The following is a 20,648-nucleotide window of genomic DNA, read 5'->3' as shown; positions in this document are numbered from 1 at the left end:
ATTGGTCGGAGGACTGTGGTGATATCATTGGAAACCTATCAATTTCGTAGGACACCACAGTGAAGTTTCCTCTGCATTTTTGGGCCAGTTCCCATAGCTGTCTTTCCTTTCCATAACAAAAAAAAAAAAAAAAAAAAAAAACAAAGCAACAATGGCGACCATGGAACACTGTCTGCTATAACAAATGGAGCTAAATGTCCAGACGGCACGTTTAATTCTGCTACAAAATCAATCCAGGGGGTAGCGCCATAGGTCGTATGTCGAACCAAGGGGGAAGGCTGAGTGTCATCACAGCACATGACACCAATGGACCAATCACAAGAGATTATCTCTCTGGTTTTCTACACGCACCAACAATTTTTACCCTCGCCATGTGTCAAGTGAAGCACAGGGGCTGTACGTGCAATGCGTCGGTCATGTGATACATTGTCGGCTTTGCGAACACTGAATTAGAACTAGGCGTTTACGCCGAACTAGCAAAGTTGCTAAATGGAATATATTACACACTTGGTCGAGTTCCAATAAGTCCCGTACAATAAATAGCTTTGAGAAACGATATTAGGGGTGAATAAAACACAAAACGGGATGTGATATTTTGTTTAGCCAGTCTTTTATTTGAATCAGATTGAATGGTAAACAAAGAGAGAAATTAGTTCTTGTAGCCGCGGCTGGCTCTGCGACCACGAGCTTTCTCGAACTTCCTGCCCTTGGAACGAATGTAGGGCCTGCAAAAGACAATATAGGTTAGCAGGAGGCTTTGGAAACAGAGGCTCAGCGTACAACTCTCACAACGGGCAAATGTAAAATTGGAACTTGTCAGCTTTTGGACTAGTGTCAAAGTGCCCTTGAGCCAGGCATCAACGCCCCCCTCCAATATAAGATTTTAGTGTTGGAGGTGAAGTGTGAGCCTTTCCCAGCGGACTTCAGACAAGAGGCTGGTTGCCACCCAATCGTAGGCCACATACTGACAAACTATTGACGTTCCCATTCACACCTCCAGACAATTTAAGGCCTTCTGTTAGCTTTAGAACCATATTTTTGAAACGTTCAGAGTAATTTCAAAACAAAAGTAGACCCATCTACATGTACAATTGTACAAGAATGGTTGAAGTGATCACATACTTGGCGTGGCTGTGAGGAGTTCCTGGAGCTTTTCCAAAGTGCCTGTACACCTCTCTGGCCTTGCGAGGACCTGAAAAACAAACAGGTGGGTGGGGTGGGAGGGAGGGAGGGGATTAATCTCAACTTTTGAGTTAAATACACTAATAAAAAAACTGAGCAACATAAAAAAAAAGAAATTAAATACAGCCACTCAAAATATTACACTGTTCAGGACTTTACTATGTTGTTGTCTCAATGGTAATTTTGTTCCATCGCACATAACACGCTGACCTTTTGGTGACTCCCAAAAAGTACAGTCAGCAAAATCAAGAGCATTTTGTATTTGGGGTCCACTACTCTGGAATGCCATATCTGCGTCAAAGAAGAGCAACTAACCTACCTCTGTAGAAATAATTAAATCTCAAGACACACACCAAGATTTGGTTCCAGTGCATTTAGTATGGAACGAGTCGCACCCTGCCTTTCCCAGTCAACACACACACACACTAACATTACAAGCCAATGTCTTTCTGGTTCTTTACATTTGAGTGAGTTGGGGGCATTTCTTTGTGCAGATACGCAATGGGGCAAGGGTGAAGACATGAAATGAGGCTAGATTCAAATATTGCCAGCATTTTGCTATATCAATAGGATTTTGACAAAGTGTAAAATCAAATCAACCACAAAGCAGTTTTTCAACCTTCAGTATTGGCCCGGTACCAACTTGAAGAAAGCATGGTGCCAACAGTTTACAGGTTAATGTTTCATCAGTCATGCTATGGAAAAGAACATCCATATCTGGATATTGAGCGATAGCGGCGCACATCCAACCAACACAAAGGGAAGACTGGCATATAACAACTTGTCAGCCCTGCTCGACATTTGGACACGGAAAATTTATACAACTGTGAAAAACCAAAATGCACCGACCCCTTTCACCACATATTAAAAAATGCAATGTGTCACTATCTGCTATAGTGCAGTCTTGGGAATCAATGGCAAACATCCACGAGATACTGAAACACTAGTAGGGTGTATAAAGTACAAAGACACTTAACCATAGAAGTACTGTAGCGACTATTGCCTTTAACGTTCACTTTTTTTTTTAATTACTATCCTGCGACAGATGAATGTATTGCGTTGCACTTACCAGACAGCAGGACTGTGTTTTGTCCTTTAGGTGCTTTCATAGCCAACTGGTCAAAAGTCATCACTTGGCCTCCGGTCTTTAGGATCCTGCGGCGGGCACCATCAGTTATCCTGAGCGCGCACACCTTGACAAGTCCGACATCACAAGTCAGCGAGGTGCCCAGCAAAGACTTACACGACAGATTTGACATCTTTCTGTGACTCTTGGGTCTCTAAGCATCTCTGTTGCCATCTGCTGATAACAGTTCGACAGCCACCACATCCTGTCTTGAGACCTCGCAGTGATCTTAGTGTCTTCAACAGGTTGCAACAGCAATACAGAGACCGGAAGAATCACAGAAAGCCCAAGAAGTGGACATTCTTGGAAGGTAGTGCAAAAGTGAGGATGACTAACATTAAGCTTGGGCACATTCTGGATCCTGACGTCATCCGTGATTGTTCCCACGACGACAGCAATTTTGTTTTCACGGCCGGCCAACTTCATCTTGCGGATCTGGGGAAGCAAATTCAGTGCAGGAATAATTAACATCTTTGACTTGACAATCAACAACGTTAAGTCGATAATTCAAAACCTTTACACAGTTGTCCAATGAATGGAAGATGTCGTCATACTCAACCACCAAGTAAATAACACCTGCAATATTTGTATGAACAGTAATTGTATGCCATAAATATAAGACCACAACATGGAAAAATAGTTAATTTTGCACCACGTGACCACATATACTTACACCAAGCAAACTAGTTTTGTAACCTTGAATGTCTCCTATACACTATTTCCTGGGTCAAGCTCCATTTTCAAGTGTTTTGCAAATCAGTTCCACAAAGCTTTTATTCATTAGGCCTCTTAACCATTTTAGAACGGCATGAGTAGGAAAACCGTCTTTTCTCCAAGTTCTCAAAATCAATTGAGACTGATATTTTAATGTAAAACTACAAAATTCCAAGCACTTCAACTTGAAAGCAAAGTAGTTTTGTATGAGTATGTATATGAGTATTTGACATGCGCTGGCAGCACATCAATAAACTGGTCACAGCATTGCAGAAAAACGTGAAAAGGAAAAAAGTCTTACTACCGCAAGGATTGATTACCTGTGTATAGATTAATGACTGCAATCTCTCTCTAGGGGTGTGTGGCTTATTGACAAGTAGGGCAATGCTATGATTGTGGTGAGCGATCACAAATTTCAGGTCCATCGCGGTGATCAGCTGTGAGCGCATTTAATCAATCATCACAGTAATGTGCATGAGCACAGGCAAGCGGTCAACATTTTCCAGCTCCTCTTTTGCTTGTGTAACATGGTACAGAAAAAATTTCATCCTTTGAATTTTTGAGGGATACGCAAAAAAAAAAAAAAAAAAAAAAAAAAAAAAAATCAAAAAATCGCATTTGTAATGTCTATTACAAAGTTTATTATACGTCACCTTTTTTTTTTTTTTTTTAGAAAACACTTAAATCTGGTTGCATCTAACAGTGTAAATACAGGGCGATCATAACATTTTGAAAAGTTAAAATGTGAGTCCAAACCACCAAAATAATTTTGCCAAACTTCAGACATAAAAATGCAGACAGTAAAATTTATATCAAATAGGCTACTGCACTTACAAGTTATAATTCAGAAATATGCTCCTTGATATTTTTTGCTCCTCGACTTCCATAATTGATCATATCGCAACACAGAGTGCACAGCACTTTGCCGGGAACGTCCACTTTTTGCATGCATTCGGTTAGACATGTTGATACAGTTTTCCTTCCTATCTCCACGGTTACACTTTTTTTCAAGCCATGCCCATCTGAAACAATTTTTTACCCCATGGTTTTTATCATTTTGCCTGGCACAATCTTCATCTTTTCGCTCCAAGACTTTTGCCATACTTGCAAACGTGCAGACAGCTTGATAACATATGCGTATGTATGTCTCTAAGTTATAACTATACCGTAGCAAACAAATTGCTTCTCTATGAAATGTTAACGTCAGAGTGAAAATACCACAAAATGCTCCCGGAAATCGGAATGCTGTCGTTATTATAAACACCAAATTTAATGCAAACAGATACCATTGCCGTTCTTCCCTATCACAGCTGTGACTAATTTTACGCCGAGCGTTGCCGATAGATGCTGGCGGCCGGTCTTGATCAGAGCCTCACCCTGGGTCAAGCCGCACACCCCCTCCCCACCCCAATTTTCTCAACGGATTTACACGTTTCACAAAAGTGACATTTTCAGCTGAAAAAACTCAGAATTCCGCGAATCTGTGGCAAATTTTTATCCCTGTATACTCTTTTTTTAAAATAAATTTTTAATCCCTTTTAAGATTCAAGGAATTAAATGAATTGATGAAAAATTTGATACTTGGTCCAAGACAAGAAAACGTGCAGTAGGGAAACTGACCAGGTTAGACAGGGAAATGGGAGGCCTGTTGCTCCTGCTCATGAAGAGCCTCTTCAGGACAACCCTGTTGAAAGGAGCATTGGTGCGGCGGGCCAGGAACCTGTAGAGCTATGCAAAACATGATTTAGAGAAGAAACATTATTCTATGTGAATTACATCATCTAATATTACATTCAGACAATGTATGAAAGTAAATGTTTATAGGGTTCATGCACAAGGGCTCGGTTGATTTCGGCCGTGCCGCTCAGTGTGCCCTAGAACAACTACAAAATTCAACCTCCGACTGTTTATATGCCATGAAAACAAAAGCATGGTTTGCTTTAACATTTTAATGTATACATTGTTTGAATCACTTTTGTTTTATGAGTCAGTCTTGCCATTAACGTCAACTAAGAGTGATAAACAGCTTGGTGCAAGCAAACTTTGCCTTTTATTTGGAGGACTGTATAGTTTTTTTTTTTGTAGTTAAGTGTTGTTCGACAATTGTCACATTTGACGACATCAATAAAACATGAGTGATATGTAAGAATACATCTAGATCCCAGATTTTCAGGAACATCTTCCCTACAATGAACAAGCACTCAGTGTACACATTGATGTACGAAAGATGGACGTGAAACTACTTACCTTGACCAGGAGCCTCAGATAGATATCCTGGCTCTTTGGCTCTTTTCTGTGCACCTTGCGGTCTTTGTTATGTCTGATGTCAACTCCCTATTAGCAGAAACACCCATCGATTATCATAATATTCATTCTTTCATGACATCGCTTTTCATTTAAACGTATTAGGCACTGACCGGACCAATTATTCAACACCTACCCCTTCAACTGTAACATAATTTTAGCATTTCACACGAACCGCACATTTGTGTTGAGCCGGCCGCTTTACACGTTGACTCTGAAATGCTAGCGGCTAGTTAGCACGACGTCAACATTTTAACAGCACAACCAGATGTTACTATAACTGACCGATCGTCATGATAACGTTCATTTCTGGCTCCATTATTTCACATTTGGAGCAATTTGTAAACGTTTTTTGTGTGCAACGTCATGCCAGAACTTTGGCTATCTGCAATAACATTCCATTGGTCTATAATTCACTGGGTCGTATAGCACGAAATACCGGTTACATTGCACAGGAAACCATGCCCACATACGATAAGTGTTACTCTTAAGAGGATACGTGGTAGTGATTTAGAAGATGAACGTGGATAGTCAAACTAGCGTATCGTGAAAGCTGAACTTGCGCTACCTACCATCTTGGACACGGTGGGGGAAAGGGAAAAGGAAGAAAGGAAGTCTCGCGATAAACACTGCACTGAAATCTCGCGTCTCTGATTGGTCATAGACGCGAACAGCTTCCGGCGGGCCTGCACGGGAAAAACTGGATGGTGTTTGAAAGGGCTCCTCTAGCGTCAGGAAGAATCCAAGCACCCACTGTATTTACGTCCCAACGACTACATTCTGGAATGAAATCTTATTACGAATTTCAAACGTGATCATCACTCGAGTAAATGAGTTATTAGTAATAATGAAACATTATAGATGATTAACTTAAAAAACCAAACACCAAATAATACACACAGTCTAAAACGATGCATTGCAAAAACTTCATTATTTATATAACATGCTATTATACTATAATACACAGTTCATAGTTCATTCAGTAGTTTCTCCACGCTTCATTTCTATAAATGTTAAAATAAAGACACATGTAAACATTTTTAGCTTTTACATCAAACAGTTATTATTGGCAACAACCTCTTAAATTACACCTACTCATATTAAGTCAATTTTATTTCTGCAGCGCTAAATCAAAACAAAAGCTAAACACAGTGAAGGTCAACCACACCATACACATTATTTTTTAAAATTAATATAGATAATATTAGAATGTTACTCGCGTTATTGTGATGCTTATTTGTATACAGTTGCTTCTTTAAGACAAAAATGGAAAATAATCCTCACCCAAGACATTTTAGCTTTAATCACATACTGTGTTATGACAAACACATTAATATCCTTGTAAATTAGAATTAGAAATCATTAGCAAAAAAAAAAAAAAAAGTACAGTAGTTGCATGATCACTGAGTACAAATGCTGTTTGAAGTTCATTCAAGTTTGCGGCCCTTCTGCTCCCTGAGATGACACAAGTAAATGGTGAAAACGAGCGCGACGCCTCCGAGGAACACGGTCCGAGCCACTGGGGGGACCAGGGAGAAGTTCACAGCCTCAGATGATGACGACGATGCGGCGGAGAGGGGGAGGAAAATTTTAAAATATAAAAAAGGGGGAGAGGGATCCACAGATCATGTTACGATATTGCTGTAAAGCTCACTTTCCAGGATAGCGAGGAACTCATCTCACCTGCATTGTTGACCAGAACACCACGCCAGTCTGAGAAGACACAAGTAACACCGTGCGTTCAATACTTAACGGAACAATAAAGGCAATGTTTGAAAGGGCACCTTGTAAGATGGCCAGAATTTTTCCTTCCAGTCTGCGAGCAGATCATCATTGTTTTCTAGTAAACTCAAACCTGAAAAGGAGAATCGCCACATGATTGACAAAATCATCATGATTAAAACTGTCAAATTTAGTTAAATAAAATGCAAGATGGGCGGCACGGTGGATCAGCTCGTAAAACGTTGGCCTCACAGTTCTGAGGTCCCGGGTTGAATCCCAGACCCGCCTGTGTGCCATTTGCATGTTCTCCCCGTCCCTGCGTGGGTTTCCTCTGGGCACTCCGGTTTCCTCCCACATCCCAAAAACACGCAACGTTAACTGGACACTCTAAATTGCCCCTCGGTGTGATTGCGCGTGCGGCTGTTTGTCTCTATGTGCCCTGTGATTGGCTGGCGACCAGTTCAGGATGTACCCCGCCTCCTGCCTGTTGACAGCTGAGATAGGCTCCAGCACTCCTGCGACCTTTGTGAGGATAAGCAGTGAAGAAAATGGATGGATGGATGTTTTTACCAGGTTTGATCAAAATGAGCTCCTCTTGTAAACTTTTGCTTCTGTGTGAGACTGCTGAAACTATATGTCATGTGACTGGCTGACTTCATTCTATTGGGCAAATGGGAGTCAAATGCCACTAGTTGTTCCCCTGGATTGGTGAAACATTGTCATGTGACTGTATCCAAGGAAACGGGTTTTGTAACAAACTAAAAACATATAAATCACGCAAGCTATAATATATTTAAAAAAGATTCAACTCGTGATCGGAATGTTGCTCAATGTAATGTAAAAGAAGTGTTTCTTAGTAAAATAAATAAATAAACACAAAGCAAGTGGAGCAGCACAAGTGCATCAAAAATATGGCATAAAGGAACACATTCATGGAACAACTCACCAATATAAAAGGCAGTGATGGTGAGCGGTGCCCCCACCAGCTGGTCCAGCACCACCTTGCCCGTCACGGCCCTGACCCCGCCCCCCGGCAGCACCCTCTCCAGCCAGCGCAGCCACTGGTAGTTGAAGTTGGCGTGGAAACAGAAGCCCACGGTGGCCACTCGGGCCGTCTGGCGCCAGTCCACGGGGGCGGCGGCGGGGGCCCGCGACGCGTCTCGCCGCCCCAGCACGCGCTGTTGGAAGAGGTCGGCTGAAGCGAACAGCGCTGTGTAGCCCACCACGTTGCTGATGTACGGGTGGGCCCTGAACGCGGCCCCAACCCTGCTCATAGTGGATATCTTTAAAAAATAGAAATAAAAACAATTAAGACGATTGTTTGTGATGACTTTGGAACACAACTGATTGATGGCAGACTTTCAAATCAGGTCTAAATTCCACAATGGTTGCTGTCTCACCTCCTAACGTGATTCCTCTTCCAACTTCCTCCGAGAGAGGCGCCGACTGTTCTCCCTGACGAGGAGGATTTGAAATCAATCTTTGAGGCCCTTCTCACTGTGTCAAAGTTCATCCCGATGATAAGCTGTTTTATCGGCCTGCTGTAAGAATCGGATTTTTAAAATAAAAAAACACACAGCCAGCTTAACATTAATTCGTGTAACAAAGTGGTGTGAATTAAAGCTTCACAACTGCTGTATTTTCTACGTTGTGTTACAGTAAAGCACAGAACTGTTGCTAAGACAGAAATGTTAGCTCCCTGCGCAAGTCTCACAAGCTCATGTGTGGTGCTAAAAATAGAACATCAGCCAGTCAGAACTTAGAAGAGGTGTCATGTGGAGTCTATTTTTCCCAACATTGCATACAAATTTGTAGTCATGCCGTGTGATGAAAAACTAAAATAAGCACATTATCACCAAAGATGTAGAAAAACAGCGAGCTGTAGGGTGGGGGGGGGGGTCAGAAAAAGACATCGTGAATGGCTCGAGTGAGCGGGACTACTGTAATTTCCGGCCTATAAAACGTAACTTTTTTCACACGCTTTCAACTCTGCGGCTTATGCGGTGATGCGGTTAATTTGTGCATTTTTTCTAACGGCCGCAAGGGGGCACTCGACGGGAAAAGGTAAGCGTGAGACCGGTGGAATATATGTGCAGAGGAAGTGACTTTTACCGGTCCGGCCCTGTTAGCGCCGCGCCAGCGTGTTACTGTCGTGTCTCAGTGATTATTACCAGTATGTTTTTTGTTTTTTTTTTAAATGGCCTGTTGAACGCTTTTTTCCTCCACGTGTTCGTTTGATTTTGGATAGTGAGAATGTTGGTTATCCAAAAAAAAGGCTACAGACAATGAACATTTTCTTCATAGTTTTTTTACTTACAGAATATTCCGGGCACTTATGAGGTACAGACAATGGCTGTAGAGAGCAGATCACAAGTGCGAAGGTAGAGAGAGAGCACACATCCTTTATCTTGTCAGAAGGGCGGACCATAGGTGGTATCAAACCTGTGGCATGACATCGGGGGCTTTCCACTTAGACAAACAGTTGCTGTCTCATCCGGTTCTAGTTGGCAATGAATGATTACAAAGTGTCCAGTATGCAGTTCAGCAAGGTTAGCCTACGTACAGAGATGCAGATATCACTCAAGGACACATCTGACCTACTTCAGGCCCTGTTAGCACAGTGCTAGCGTTAGCATTACCGTGGTGGCGCTAGCGCAAAATTCTCTGTGCAGTTTTTCTTTGTAAATATCTTGTGTTTTAATGTGGGTTTCAATGTGGGCACTTGCGGCTTTTATGTATGTACCAAATGGCATTTCCTTTACAAATGTACTTGGTGAGGCTGATCAGGTGCACTCTGTAGGCAATTTGCAAATTAGTCCCCATTCCGTGTTCGTAGCTTACCAGCAGCGGGAAGTAATAAAGTACAAATACGAGCTTATTATATTGCCTGTCGTCAAAATAGGCTTGTTGCTTTTTTCAAGATGAGGGCGCAACATAAATAAGACATGCAGTGAATATAAAAAAAAAAGTCTACACACCCTTGTCCAAATGCCAGGCTTTTGTGAATTGAGACCAAAAGACCTGCCACCGCTTCACATGCCTCTGTTAACCCCAGATAAAGCTGTTCTAGTAGGCTTTCATTTCTAGCAGACGCCTGAAGGTTTCGTGGTAACGCTGATTATTATTTGGAAATGCTCATAATTCCTTCAACGTCATCTACGAAGGCCTCCAAGTCAAGCCAAAGTACAACAGCCACGACACCCAGTGCACCCCCACGTTTCGCTGCATTTATTGTCCCACCCGCTTCTGCCGCTGCCATAGATATGTCAAAGTCACCGCTTGGAAGGTGTTTTGCGCTTGTGGGACGGGTCAATTAAAGGCACTAGCAACCACTTTGGCTCTTCCCTTCGAGAATTTGCTAACGAGGGCCACGGCTCAAGCGTCACAATTAAGGACCGCGCCCCAGTTTTCAAGGCAAGCGGCCTTTTGTGCGCCGCACAATGGCGCGCGCGTGGCCATTGATCGATAATTGCCCGTCTTGCTTTTTTTTTTCTTTTTTTTGATTCTCAGCTAGTGGAATTCCATTCGGGATGCTCGTGTGGGTGGATGGGTGGCAAAGAGCAGAAAAAAAACCAAAAGTGGGACATTTGAAGCGATGTCAGTTGACTCAGCAAGCGCACACTCGCGCTCACGTTCGCAGACGACTTCAGACCTCGTCGCTCGTTTGGAGGGAGCTGAAACTGCAAACTGAACAGGTGTGGATTTTGATCTCTTTTAGGCAGGAAAATTCCAATTTTATTTGAAATTTGAGCATTTGATGGGGATTCATTGAAATTCACAGATGTGGAGAAAAACGGAATCGCTTTTGTTTTATTTTAACAACACAAACTGCAAAAATAATGTCAATTTACACAATTTCTAAAGATTATTTACAATTTAAAAAAATTTCCCTATCTACTCTTGTTCTACGGTTGATTGTGTTTTTGTTTTTTTTTATGGGGAGTAGGTGCAGGTGGAGGAAGGACCGATTGCTTACATCCTGATTATCGTAACAATAATTTAGTCATTTCCTGCTTAAAAATTAGATTAAGTTACAATTAAAAAATAAGCAGTAGACAGAGTGGGGATAGAAAACCGTTCTTGGCAATTTAGGCCATTTAATTCAAGAATTATTTTTTTTTTTTCAAATGTAGGTGCATGTAGATTCATTTTACCACAATCCCGACTAAAACAACCAGATTTCACCAGATCAATTTCAAAATTTTTCAAAATATTCAAACCGTTTATTGAAAAAATCAGATCTATTTTTTAACTTTAAAATAAAAAAATAATTGATAGCTACAATATGTCACTGCTTTTTATTGAAAATGTTTTTCAAAAGTTGAATGTAAGAAGATATGGTTGTTTGATTATTTAAAAAAATGTCAAAAGTTGAGTTTTTTTTTCTTTTACATTTTTAAATGTTTAACTGGCAAATCTTGACTTATAGAGTGTTATTTTTTTGAATGTGTCACAAATGCATGCCATTCATCATTTTCCTTCCATTTCATTTGCCGCTTATCCTCACGAGGGTCGCAGGGAGTGGTGGAGCCTAACCCAGATTTCAACGGGCAGGAGGCGGGGTACACGCTGAACTGGTTGCCAGCCGATCGCGGAGCACATCGAGACAAACAGCCGCACTCACAATCACACCAAGGGGCAATTTAGAGTGTCCAGTTAATATTGCATGTTTTTGGGATGTGGGAGGAAACCGGAGTGCCCAGAGGAAACCCACGCAGGGACGGGGAGAACATGCAAATGGCACACAGGCGGGTCTGGGATTCAACCTGGGTCCTCAGAACTGAGAGGCCAACGCTTTACCAGCTGACCCACCGTGCTACCTCATTTTCCTTCTATTTTTTTCATCTTCTTGAGTATGTTAGGTTTAAAGAAAACACACTGGACGGCTCTGATATGTCGCAAAGCGCAATCATTCTCAAAAGTGCATCGTCTCCTCATGTTTGTTGCCCGAGGCATGCAACCGTCCGTCTCGGTGACGCCGGAGCCCGGGCTGGAGCCGGGGGTGCCCTGGGGTCGGGACCTGTACACGTTTGTGACGTCGGCGGCGGGTCACATGATGAGGACCCTCCAGAAGCCCCGCAAGAACCGTCCCTCCAAGCGGCAGGTCAACCACCGACGCTTCCTGCACAACATGATACAGAGGTGTGTAGACGGGGGCCGCTTTACTTACTTGGTTTGACGGCAGAATATCAATTAATATCAATTTGGGGTAATGGGGTAATGACAGATCAGGCTTTTTTATGTAACAAATGCATTTAACAATACAGTAATCTTCTTCGCGGATTCAGTGCATGACGGATTTCTGCCCCCCCCCCCCAAAAAAAAATAAAAAGCCGGATCTAATGCGCTATCCCCGGCGCTACGACATAATGCGACATCCCCAGGAAGACGACAAGGACCTATGAAGGGAAAAAAAAAAAAGCCATTTATCCCTACTTCATGGTTTTTCACTTTTCACGGGTGGGTCTGGTACCAATTAACCGCGAAAAACGAGGGATTACTGTATTCCAAATTGCCATACTTTAATACGAAAGCTATCAGCTGGAAAGCGTTGGCTTCACAGTTCTGAGGTCCTGGGTTTGATCCCCGACCCACCTGTGTGGAGTTTGCATGTTCCCCCCATGCCTGCGTGGGTTTCCTCCGGGCACTCCGGTTTCCTCCCACATCCCAAAAACATGCAACATTAATTGGACACTCTAAATTGCCCCTAGGTGTGATTGTGAGTGTGGCTGTTTGTCTCCATGTGCCCTGCAATCGGTGTACCCGCCTCCTGCCCGTCGACAGCTGGGATAGGCTCCAGCACGCCTCGTGACCCTTGTGAGGAAAAGCGGCAAAGAAAATGGATAATTGATGTGTTTATTCCCTTTATGAGGCACTATTTTGGTGAGTGGATGATGCATTAGGTAACGAGTTGGGACGCACCTTCAATTGGAAGGTTTTGACTTCTCTTTCTCACGCCAACAGGAAGTTTGCCGACATTGAGGCAGCCAATCGTCGACTCGCGTCCGCTCTCTACATACAGGAGGCGGAGTCCTCGACACCTGAGCAGTCGCGTGACCATCCGGACGGATGTAAAGGCCAAAGTGACAACCAAGAAGTTCAAAGCAGGACAAAGAGAATAAATGACATGTCCTTATCGTGTCCCATTGATGAAGTGTTACATACGCACCAAGATGAAGACGCCATGCCCATCCCTCGCTCCTTAACTCCACCGTTTTCGCCGTTGTCCTTTGACCCCATGCAATTGTTTGCCGAAGGCTCTGCCGACTCGAACAACTTGGCCGACGTCACCGAGAGCGACTGGGCGGACATTATGGATCTGTTCTCGGAGGACGAAGAGACCCAACGTCACAGGGACGGCTTTCCCGAAAGTGGAGAGAGGAATCGCGGATGCGGTCGCTACGGCGACGATGGCCCAATCATAAACCGGTTTCGCACAGAGACCGACCCACTTCCCGCGCTGTCTACTTGCCAGCACAAGATGATGTCGTCCGGGGGTGTGGCTCAGTCTTTTTGGGCCCCACCCCATGACGCCTCGCTGCGCCAAATTGTGACGCCGCCCCTCGAGGACCACCTGATGTTCACAGACATCCTCATGGACGTCGAGTCACCCTCATGCACTTCTTTCAACACACTTTGGTACCAAGACGTTTTCGCACAATGAATGAATGTTTATTATGTATTAAAATGTACTGTACAGTGGTACCTTGAATTAACTTAAGTATTTTTTTTGTACATGTACAGTAAGTTATAAATATGAATGCTAATTGGCAAGGAAATGTATTGCACTAAAAATGAGTATTAATATAAAATCCAAAACACGTACAGCATGCCAAACTTCAAATTTCTTGTTTTTTATTTTTTTGTGGGTTAATTGAAAACTGTCAATTGCCCAAAGGTGTCCTGCGATTGGTTGGCGACCAGTTCAGAGTGTACCCCGCCGCTCGCCCGAACATAGCTGGGATAGGCTCCAGCACTCCCGCGACCCATGTGAGGATCAGCGGTACGAAAAATGAATTATTAGGGATTAGTGTACTAAAATGGCAAATGGACTGCACTTATATCCTGCTTTATCTATACCAGTGGTGTCAAACTCATTTTTGTCGCGGGCCACATTGTAGTTACGATTTCCCTCAGAGGGCCGTTAACAACTGTGAAACTATAGAAATCCTAAATTGCCTCATCATATTCATACATGAAATTTATGACGTAGTTTTGGAATCAGAAATCAAGCGTGATGGGTTATTCAACCATTGTTCACGTTAGGTAACACAAAAACGCTGATATCTCAACATTATCATTTGATATATGATGATTTTAAATGTTGGAATATATTTTCACAAGAATCCTGGATTTTGACACCAATAATTTGCCTTCGCGCGTGTGGCGCGCCGGATCTGGCCCCCGGGCTTTGAGTTTGACACCAGTGATCTACACTATCAGTACTTCACAGATCCTTCCTTACGTTCACCATTCACACTTTCATTCATTCACTGGTGCCATGAAAGGTGCTGCAAAAGTTAAATACATGTCTATAAGGAATTTATCCAGATATATGTAAATACATTGTCTATTATTGTCTTTGGTAGGTTTTTGGTAACATATTGTGCTAATCAGAAGGCATTATGGATATTTTCAATTCCAATTCACAGGGGAATTTATGCGCGCATAACCGATTACGAATCATGCAGCCGGGGGGGGGGGGGGGGAGATCAAATCAAGTTTTCAAGCAGAATACTTTTGAAATATTGTAAATAGATTAAGTTCTCAATTTTGATGCAACTGGATCTCATTCTGTATATTGTCAAACATTCATAGTATGACGAAATAATAATGGTGACAATGTCTATTTTCACGTGTCAACTACAAAATGACAAATTATTATGTTTGTTCTGCACAAATACAAAAAAAAAGAGGAACTACCTGACCGCACATGAACATGAACGTTTCTTTTTGTGAGTGAGTGAAATAAAACACGCTTACGCAGAAAAGTGAAAACCAACAACATATATTAAAGTGGACCCCGAACGGATATTTATAATACAGCATTGTTAACAAATAAAAACAACAAACAATAAAACAGCAATGTTTCAAGTTGCACAGTAGCCATGAGCGAACCATGGGAGACAGAAAAGAAGCAAAAAAAAAAAAACACCTTTGAGAAGCAGCAGCTTGCTACAGATGAACAAAGCTTTGTTGTGTTTATGAAATCACCTTTTTGTGGTTTTGAATGCGCACATTTTCATGTGCAGTAGATGATGATGATATGGACAAGTAGGTATACCCACCGCTTGTGTGCAAAGTGCAGCCATTACACAACAATGTCGTAAAAACACAAAAGGTCATTTGCACACTGCAGAAACAAAAGCAAATAAAAAAATAATGTCATTGGTGTTTTGAACAGTTCGGTCCACGAGTATTTGGACTGACAAGTTTTGATCTTTTTGTCTTTATACACCACCACAACAATAAGAGCTACCGGTAGAACTTTTTGAAGGCAAATAAATTAATATGATTCAAGGACTGCTTCAGTCCCCTGACCACAACCCAACTTGAGTATGCTTCTCAAAGCTAAATGTCAAAAGGCTAACTGTTGTATACTTGGAGAAACCTCTTATTTTAAAACATTTTGTTTTGTTGCCACTCTATTAACCATAAAAAGACAAATATCATAAAAAGTCATTCATTGTTTAAAAGCAAGTTATTTTAGTTATCTGGTAGCTGTCAATTGTGAAGTCTTTATTGCTAATGTTAGCTTAGCACTTAGCATAAAACCCGTTTAAATATGTTGCTTCATACTGTACACCACAATAAATTTGAAATAAAACTGCCAATATGTAATTGAACGTGATATTTATCATTCAACAATGTACTTATTGTGATCTCAACCCAGTAGAGCATCCTTTTCACTCCCCATAGACAAAAGTGAAGGCATCAAGAGCCACAAATAAGCAGCAACTCATTGACCACAAAGGATTTTCAGTTATATTTACAATTATTTCAAAAGCGTCCCTGACAATACCCACGAAATGGATGAAATACTATAATACTAATGAAATTCTACACATCCAATCCAGCGCGGTGGTGTATAAAGGCAAAAAAAATGTAAGAATGCACTGGTTGGTTTAAAAAGTGATCGAAGTTGTCTGGTAGCTGTGATTTGCGTCGAAGGTGTCAGCTCGTGTTAACTTAGCACGGTAGTAGGGAGCAGTTACGTCAACACTGATTCAAATGCCAACTTTTCTTCCAGTGACTCGTTCATTTTGGTAAACATAAAGAAGGGCCAGTGTACTGTATATACTGTAGTTTATCCAAACAGTAGAAATATTCACAAGAAATCCAGCAACATTTTAGCACGGTCAAAAAAGCACTTCCTTGCATTTTCAAGCCTCTCGCGCCGGAAGTCGAAGCTAGCCTAGCTTATTTCAAAATGAAGCTTGCGGACGTTACGAAGGAGCAAAAATCCACAGGAGCTCATTTAGAAATTCACGATTCTGCTAGTTTGCATTATTTTAGACTTGAATTTACACAAAAGGCAGACTTCTCTTTTTGGGTTTCCTGCACAAAACGAACTGGGGCTGGATTTAGCTTCTAGTTAAGAAGCCATGTGAGGAGTTTGGTTCAGCAGAAGAGGTCTTCATGTTTGTCAAAGGCTGGATTTGCACAGCAAGTGGACAATTCCCATTTTATGTCTCAAGCCCTTTTTTCGTTTTATTTTTGGACTGTCAATTTCCATGTAAACAAAGTGAGATACAGCCTATATACCCAACTTGGAAATAAGTCCACAAGCATAAAACAACATGGAAGTAAACAATCATACAGTGAATCCATGTCTATCAAAAATTCTGCTTTTCATAATTTCTTAGTTGTTGTTGTTTTTCTACAACACATTAGGATGCCACAAGATGGCGCCGCGCTTCCTCAATTGATCCTTTTTTCGACATGTTTACTTGTTGTTTGAGCAGTCGGGGGGAGTGTATGCGTCTCAGATGGGTGTATTTGAATAATCAAAACGCCGCGCATATCTTAATATTTATCATTACGATCAAAAGATTTCCTTTTAAATGTACATTCCGATTGTGCCAGTTGAACCATGCAGTGTAAATCCGGGCCGAAATGTCACCACTGAGCACATGAATGCATTAGTCAAAATTTCCAGTTAAATATCTTGGAAAGGAATGTGAAAAGGAAAAAAAAAACAACTTTTGGTTAACGGCCAGGATAATAATAAGACTTTACTTCCTACTTTAGTTACATATTGCCTTAATCTAAACCTACAATATTTGTACTATCTAGGGGAGGGAAGTCATCTAAAAGCGATGCAGGATGATGGCAATCTACTCTATTTTATGTTTTAGACCCTTTTTTTCATCCGTCCGTCCTTTCATTTACAATTAATATGTATTTAAAAAAAAAAGAATATTAAGACTAAGTTGTGCAAGACGGCCAACAAATTTAAACGTCTTCATTGGTCTAAAAAAAGGTGTTTTGCTTTGGATGAAAAGAAAGGGTTACAGTAGAAAGAAGTCTACCCATTCAATCAGACATTATTGTTTATCCAGTATAAACAAGCATGGGCATATTCAGCTTGATATAAATTATATAAATTCCATGACCCAATAATTTTTTATTTTTTTTGTAGTTGAATAAATTACACTACCTACGGAATTATTGGACAACACGTTCGGGAGAAGACAGCTGGCTAATTTCCTTTTTTTTTTTTGTTTGTTTACATGTCAGCGAAGAGTGCAGTCATTAAAATGGCGCCTGTAAAAAGTCACATGACACGAGCTCAAGGGATCCAATTGCGTTTGCTTTCAAAAGAGGATCAGGCCAAATATCTGGCTTATGCATATAGATTGTCTAATTTGTCATTCTGCAGCAAATTTAACAATCCGGTGGTGAGAAACCTGTGGCTCTTGGGCCATATGTAATCCCACCGGAGCAAATTTAAATCCTCATAAAAGTCCCAAGACGATTAAATATGTGGAAAATTTTGGCCAGGAGATGGGGGGGAGGCATCTGTTAGGGTGACGCAAACAACATTGTGGAGGGACTGCATACCACAGTGGCCGTAGGTATTGATTTACTAAAACGGAAGATGGCATCTGTTCATGTATATGTAAGTGCTGCTGTTTTGGTTAGCAATGGCAGACAAATGGCCTCAGTCGCAACACAATTAACATTGTGCAGCGTTTAAGACGTGGTAAGAATCCCCGTTTTGATGCACTGTAAGTGCTGCTGTTTTGGTTAGCAAAAGCACCCAAAAGGGCTGACCGGATATAACTCATTCCTATCTGTGTATTTGAGGAAAACAGTGTATAGGATTTTTTTTTTCTTTATAGTTTGACTCTGGCTCCTGAGGTTGCCCACCCTTGATGTCTGGCTGTAAACATGGCTTGAGGACCAAATGTGACCCAAAGCGTTTTCTGCGCCTTTGAAATGTGCAGCTAATTTAAACCCATTACTTCACATGAAACTGCATCATAAAGTCATTTAAAGGTAAAAAAAAAACATTCAGTAAAATCCCTTTTGTCCGCATTTGTTGAGGGGGAAAAAAAGCAACATCCTCGGGCAATTCCTAGATTATATAATAAACTCGTGTTTCGTGTGTGTGTGTCTGTGTTCGTACGCGTGCGTTTGTGTGTGGTACATCATTGGTGTAGGTTGTTGACGCTGTACGGGGGCGGATTAGGGTCCAGGCTGTGGTCCGAGGACGGCGTGGGCGTTCGCGGGAGTCCCAAGGAGGGCGTGGGCGAGGCGGGCGGCTCCTCCGAATCCGAGTTTTCCAACGAGTAGTCGTCCACCAGAGCCCGGCGCCCGCGCATCGCCAGCGGCAATGGGGCACGCCTGCACGCCAACACAACGCTGTTAATACGGAATTACAGACTGCATGCAGTAGATATCATCTAACGATAACATCTCGAGGGCCAATTGATAGCATTTGGTCTTAATAATGAGCTAGAAATGCATGATACCAGATAACTGTGATGCATCCCACTGGTTATGTATTGGATATTCATCTGAATGTATTACAAATTAAAGTAAGAGGACTCAAGAAGACCCCAACTGCTGAAGTAATACCACTCAAGTAATAAAATTCCTGGTAGCTATTCTGTTGAAATCCCCCTGAAATAATAAAAATAAAAAGGTGAATTTGTTCCGTGACTGCACTAACTCAAGTTTTATCTCAAATCACCTTTCACCATCGAAATGAATGGAAATGTCACTAATCTTAAAAGTCCTCTCCTTGATAATATTGTAGTTTATAAAAACAGGACTTGACAACATGACTGAATTAAATCATCGGTTAAGTAATTAGCCATCCATTTTGAGCTCATGCTCAAAAGGGTCCCAGGTGTCCGGGAGCCTATCGCAGCTATCTTTGGGCGGCAGACGGGATACACCCTGAACGGGTTGCCAGCCAATTGCATATACCGTAATTTCCGGTTTATAAACCGCAACTTTTTTCACATGCTTTAAACCCTGCGGTTTATGCGGTGATGCGGCTAATTTGTGCATTTTTTTCTAATGGCCCCATGGGGCACTTGAGCGGAAAAGGTAAGAGAGAGACCGAATATATGTGCCGAGGAACTGACTTATACCGGTCCGGCCCTGTTAGCGCTGTGCTAGTAGTGTGTTACTGGCGTGTCTCTGTGATTTTTACCAGTATGTTTTACCAGTATGTTTTTTTTTTTTTTAACGGCCCTGTTTGCGCGGCACTAGCGTTAAACTCTGTGTACCGTCTTTCTTTGTAAATATATCGTGTTTCAATGTCGGCACTTGTGGCTTTTACACGGCTGTGGCCTATGTATGTACCAAATGGTATTTCCTTTACAAATTTACTGGGTGAGGTTTATAACCAGTTGCACTCTGTAGAACAAGAATTATGGTACTGTTATAATCCCATAGATTGTTTCGTACACACAACAAACAACTGTAAATCCAGTACTTTTATACCAGTGGGATGCCAACGACTACAACCTCTTTAATCTATCAGCTGTAAAAACCAGGTTTTCGACATATTTTGTCTTTGGTTAATCCCCACAGTGCATTTACAGTCATGGACAGAGAAAACAAAACAAACATAAAACAAAAAACACAATGACCTACTGCTCTGGTCTCCATTCAGGGACGCTGAATGTTGGTGTGACGTGGACAGATGGACAGTGTTAGATGAACACAAATGGATGCAATGAAAAACAGCAAGGCAAAAGAGAAATTAAGGTCAATGGTCAACTTAAATGGTGTTGTTAATACATGCACACACACAGCGGAAGCAAACCGCACGCGTACCTGAGCTGGTTGCGCAGGCTGGTGATCTCGCGCATCCTGCTTTGGCTGTTTTCCGTCAGCTCCTCCAGTTCTCGCTGCAGCTTCCTCTTCTGCGCGTTGGAGCGCGAGTTCTCCTCCTCCACCTCCTCCAGCTGACGCTTCAGCTGCCTCAGGCGCACCATGGACTTATCCAGCTTCACCAGATAGATCACAAATGAGATATTGAGAACGAGAGTGGGCCAACTCCATTTTTATTTTCTCATTTTTATGTGACGTGGAGAAATGCAGAGCGAAAAGGCATTATCATTCAGATGGCCATTGGCGA

At 41.9% G+C, this 20,648-nt stretch overlaps 4 protein-coding genes across 9 annotated transcripts in view; 1 reads left to right on the top strand and 3 right to left on the bottom strand.

Moving 5' to 3' along the window:
• Window positions 1-588: 588 nt before the first annotated feature.
• Window positions 589-6,003, bottom strand: rpl18 (ribosomal protein L18). Its single transcript, XM_061821059.1, has 7 exons — window positions 5,899-6,003; window positions 5,270-5,356; window positions 4,643-4,750; window positions 2,645-2,743; window positions 2,252-2,375; window positions 1,123-1,192; window positions 589-725 (listed from the first exon to the last, which is right to left on the bottom strand). Exons 1-7 carry the CDS (start codon window positions 5,986-5,988, stop codon window positions 650-652), a joined length of 654 nt encoding a protein of 217 aa, XP_061677043.1. The 5' UTR covers window positions 5,989-6,003; the 3' UTR covers window positions 589-649.
• A 348-nt stretch (window positions 6,004-6,351) lies between these two features.
• Window positions 6,352-9,471, bottom strand: si:ch211-120k19.1 (uncharacterized protein LOC563199 homolog). Of its 2 annotated transcripts, none has more exons than XM_061821253.1 (6): window positions 9,366-9,471; window positions 8,449-8,503; window positions 7,995-8,331; window positions 7,111-7,181; window positions 7,010-7,039; window positions 6,352-6,845 (listed from the first exon to the last, which is right to left on the bottom strand). In XM_061821253.1, the coding sequence occupies exons 3-6, from the start codon at window positions 8,320-8,322 to the stop codon at window positions 6,657-6,659; spliced, it is 618 nt and encodes a 205-aa protein (XP_061677237.1). In that variant the 5' UTR covers window positions 8,323-8,331; window positions 8,449-8,503; window positions 9,366-9,471; the 3' UTR covers window positions 6,352-6,656. The 2 variants fall into 2 exon arrangements, with proteins under 2 accessions (XP_061677237.1, XP_061677238.1); XM_061821254.1 differs by having other exon boundaries at window positions 6,614-6,873.
• LOC133501464 (uncharacterized) lies at window positions 9,154-14,710 on the top strand. 2 transcript variants are annotated; one of them, XM_061821251.1, is made up of 4 exons: window positions 9,154-9,429; window positions 10,559-10,743; window positions 12,001-12,190; window positions 13,013-14,710. In XM_061821251.1, exons 3-4 carry the CDS (start codon window positions 12,003-12,005, stop codon window positions 13,710-13,712), a joined length of 888 nt encoding a protein of 295 aa, XP_061677235.1. In that variant the 5' UTR covers window positions 9,154-9,429; window positions 10,559-10,743; window positions 12,001-12,002; the 3' UTR covers window positions 13,713-14,710. The 2 variants fall into 2 exon arrangements, with proteins under 2 accessions (XP_061677235.1, XP_061677236.1); XM_061821252.1 differs by lacking the exon at window positions 9,154-9,429 and adding an exon at window positions 9,464-9,597.
• Window positions 14,711-16,299: 1,589 nt separating this feature from the next.
• myh14 (myosin, heavy chain 14, non-muscle) overlaps window positions 16,300-20,648 on the bottom strand; it is a 49,261-nt gene continuing 44,912 nt past the window's right edge. For 2 of the 4 annotated variants that reach the window (XM_061821074.1, XM_061821075.1), the window contains 3 exons: window positions 20,345-20,517; window positions 20,162-20,185; window positions 16,300-18,898 (listed from right to left, as the gene is read on the bottom strand). In XM_061821074.1, the coding sequence (XP_061677058.1) occupies window positions 18,703-18,898; window positions 20,162-20,185; window positions 20,345-20,517 (393 nt within the window). In that variant the 3' untranslated portion in view covers window positions 16,300-18,702. Of the gene's footprint in view, window positions 18,899-20,157; window positions 20,186-20,344; window positions 20,518-20,648 lie in introns of all 4 variants that reach the window. The other 2 variants (XM_061821078.1, XM_061821076.1) reach the window with 2 other exon arrangements.

The sequence above is a fragment of the Syngnathoides biaculeatus genome, chromosome 5 (assembly GCF_019802595.1).
Source record: "Syngnathoides biaculeatus isolate LvHL_M chromosome 5, ASM1980259v1, whole genome shotgun sequence".
Taxonomy (NCBI): Eukaryota; Metazoa; Chordata; class Actinopteri; order Syngnathiformes; family Syngnathidae; genus Syngnathoides; species Syngnathoides biaculeatus.
The sequence above is the reverse complement of the archived record's forward strand: the minus strand, read 5'-3'. Positions and strand labels throughout refer to the sequence as shown.

What these genes read in the sequence shown, in the direction of transcription:
- rpl18 (XM_061821059.1), bottom strand. Translation starts at nt 5,988, where the DNA reads ATGACCAATCAGAGACGCGAGATTTCAGTGCAGTGTTTATCGCGAGAC. An exon ending in ATCTGAGGCTCCTGGTCAAG is followed by an intron (nt 4,751 to 5,269) that starts GTAAGTAGTTTC and finishes TGTTTTGCATAG; the next exon opens with CTCTACAGGTTCCTGGCCCG. An exon ending in CCATTTCCCTGTCTAACCTG is followed by an intron (nt 2,744 to 4,642) that starts GTCAGTTTCCCT and finishes TTGCTTCCCCAG; the next exon opens with ATCCGCAAGATGAAGTTGGC.
- si:ch211-120k19.1 (XM_061821253.1), bottom strand. Translation starts at nt 8,322, where the DNA reads ATGAGCAGGGTTGGGGCCGCGTTCAGGGCCCACCCGTACATCAGCAAC. An exon ending in CATCACTGCCTTTTATATTG is followed by an intron (nt 7,182 to 7,994) that starts GTGAGTTGTTCC and finishes TCTCCTTTTCAG; the next exon opens with GTTTGAGTTTACTAGAAAAC. An exon ending in AATTCTGGCCATCTTACAAG is followed by an intron (nt 7,040 to 7,110) that starts GTGCCCTTTCAA and finishes GTGTCTTCTCAG; the next exon opens with ACTGGCGTGGTGTTCTGGTC.
- LOC133501464 (XM_061821251.1), top strand. Translation starts at nt 12,003, where the DNA reads ATGCAACCGTCCGTCTCGGTGACGCCGGAGCCCGGGCTGGAGCCGGGG. An exon ending in CTGCACAACATGATACAGAG is followed by an intron (nt 12,191 to 13,012) that starts GTGTGTAGACGG and finishes TCACGCCAACAG; the next exon opens with GAAGTTTGCCGACATTGAGG.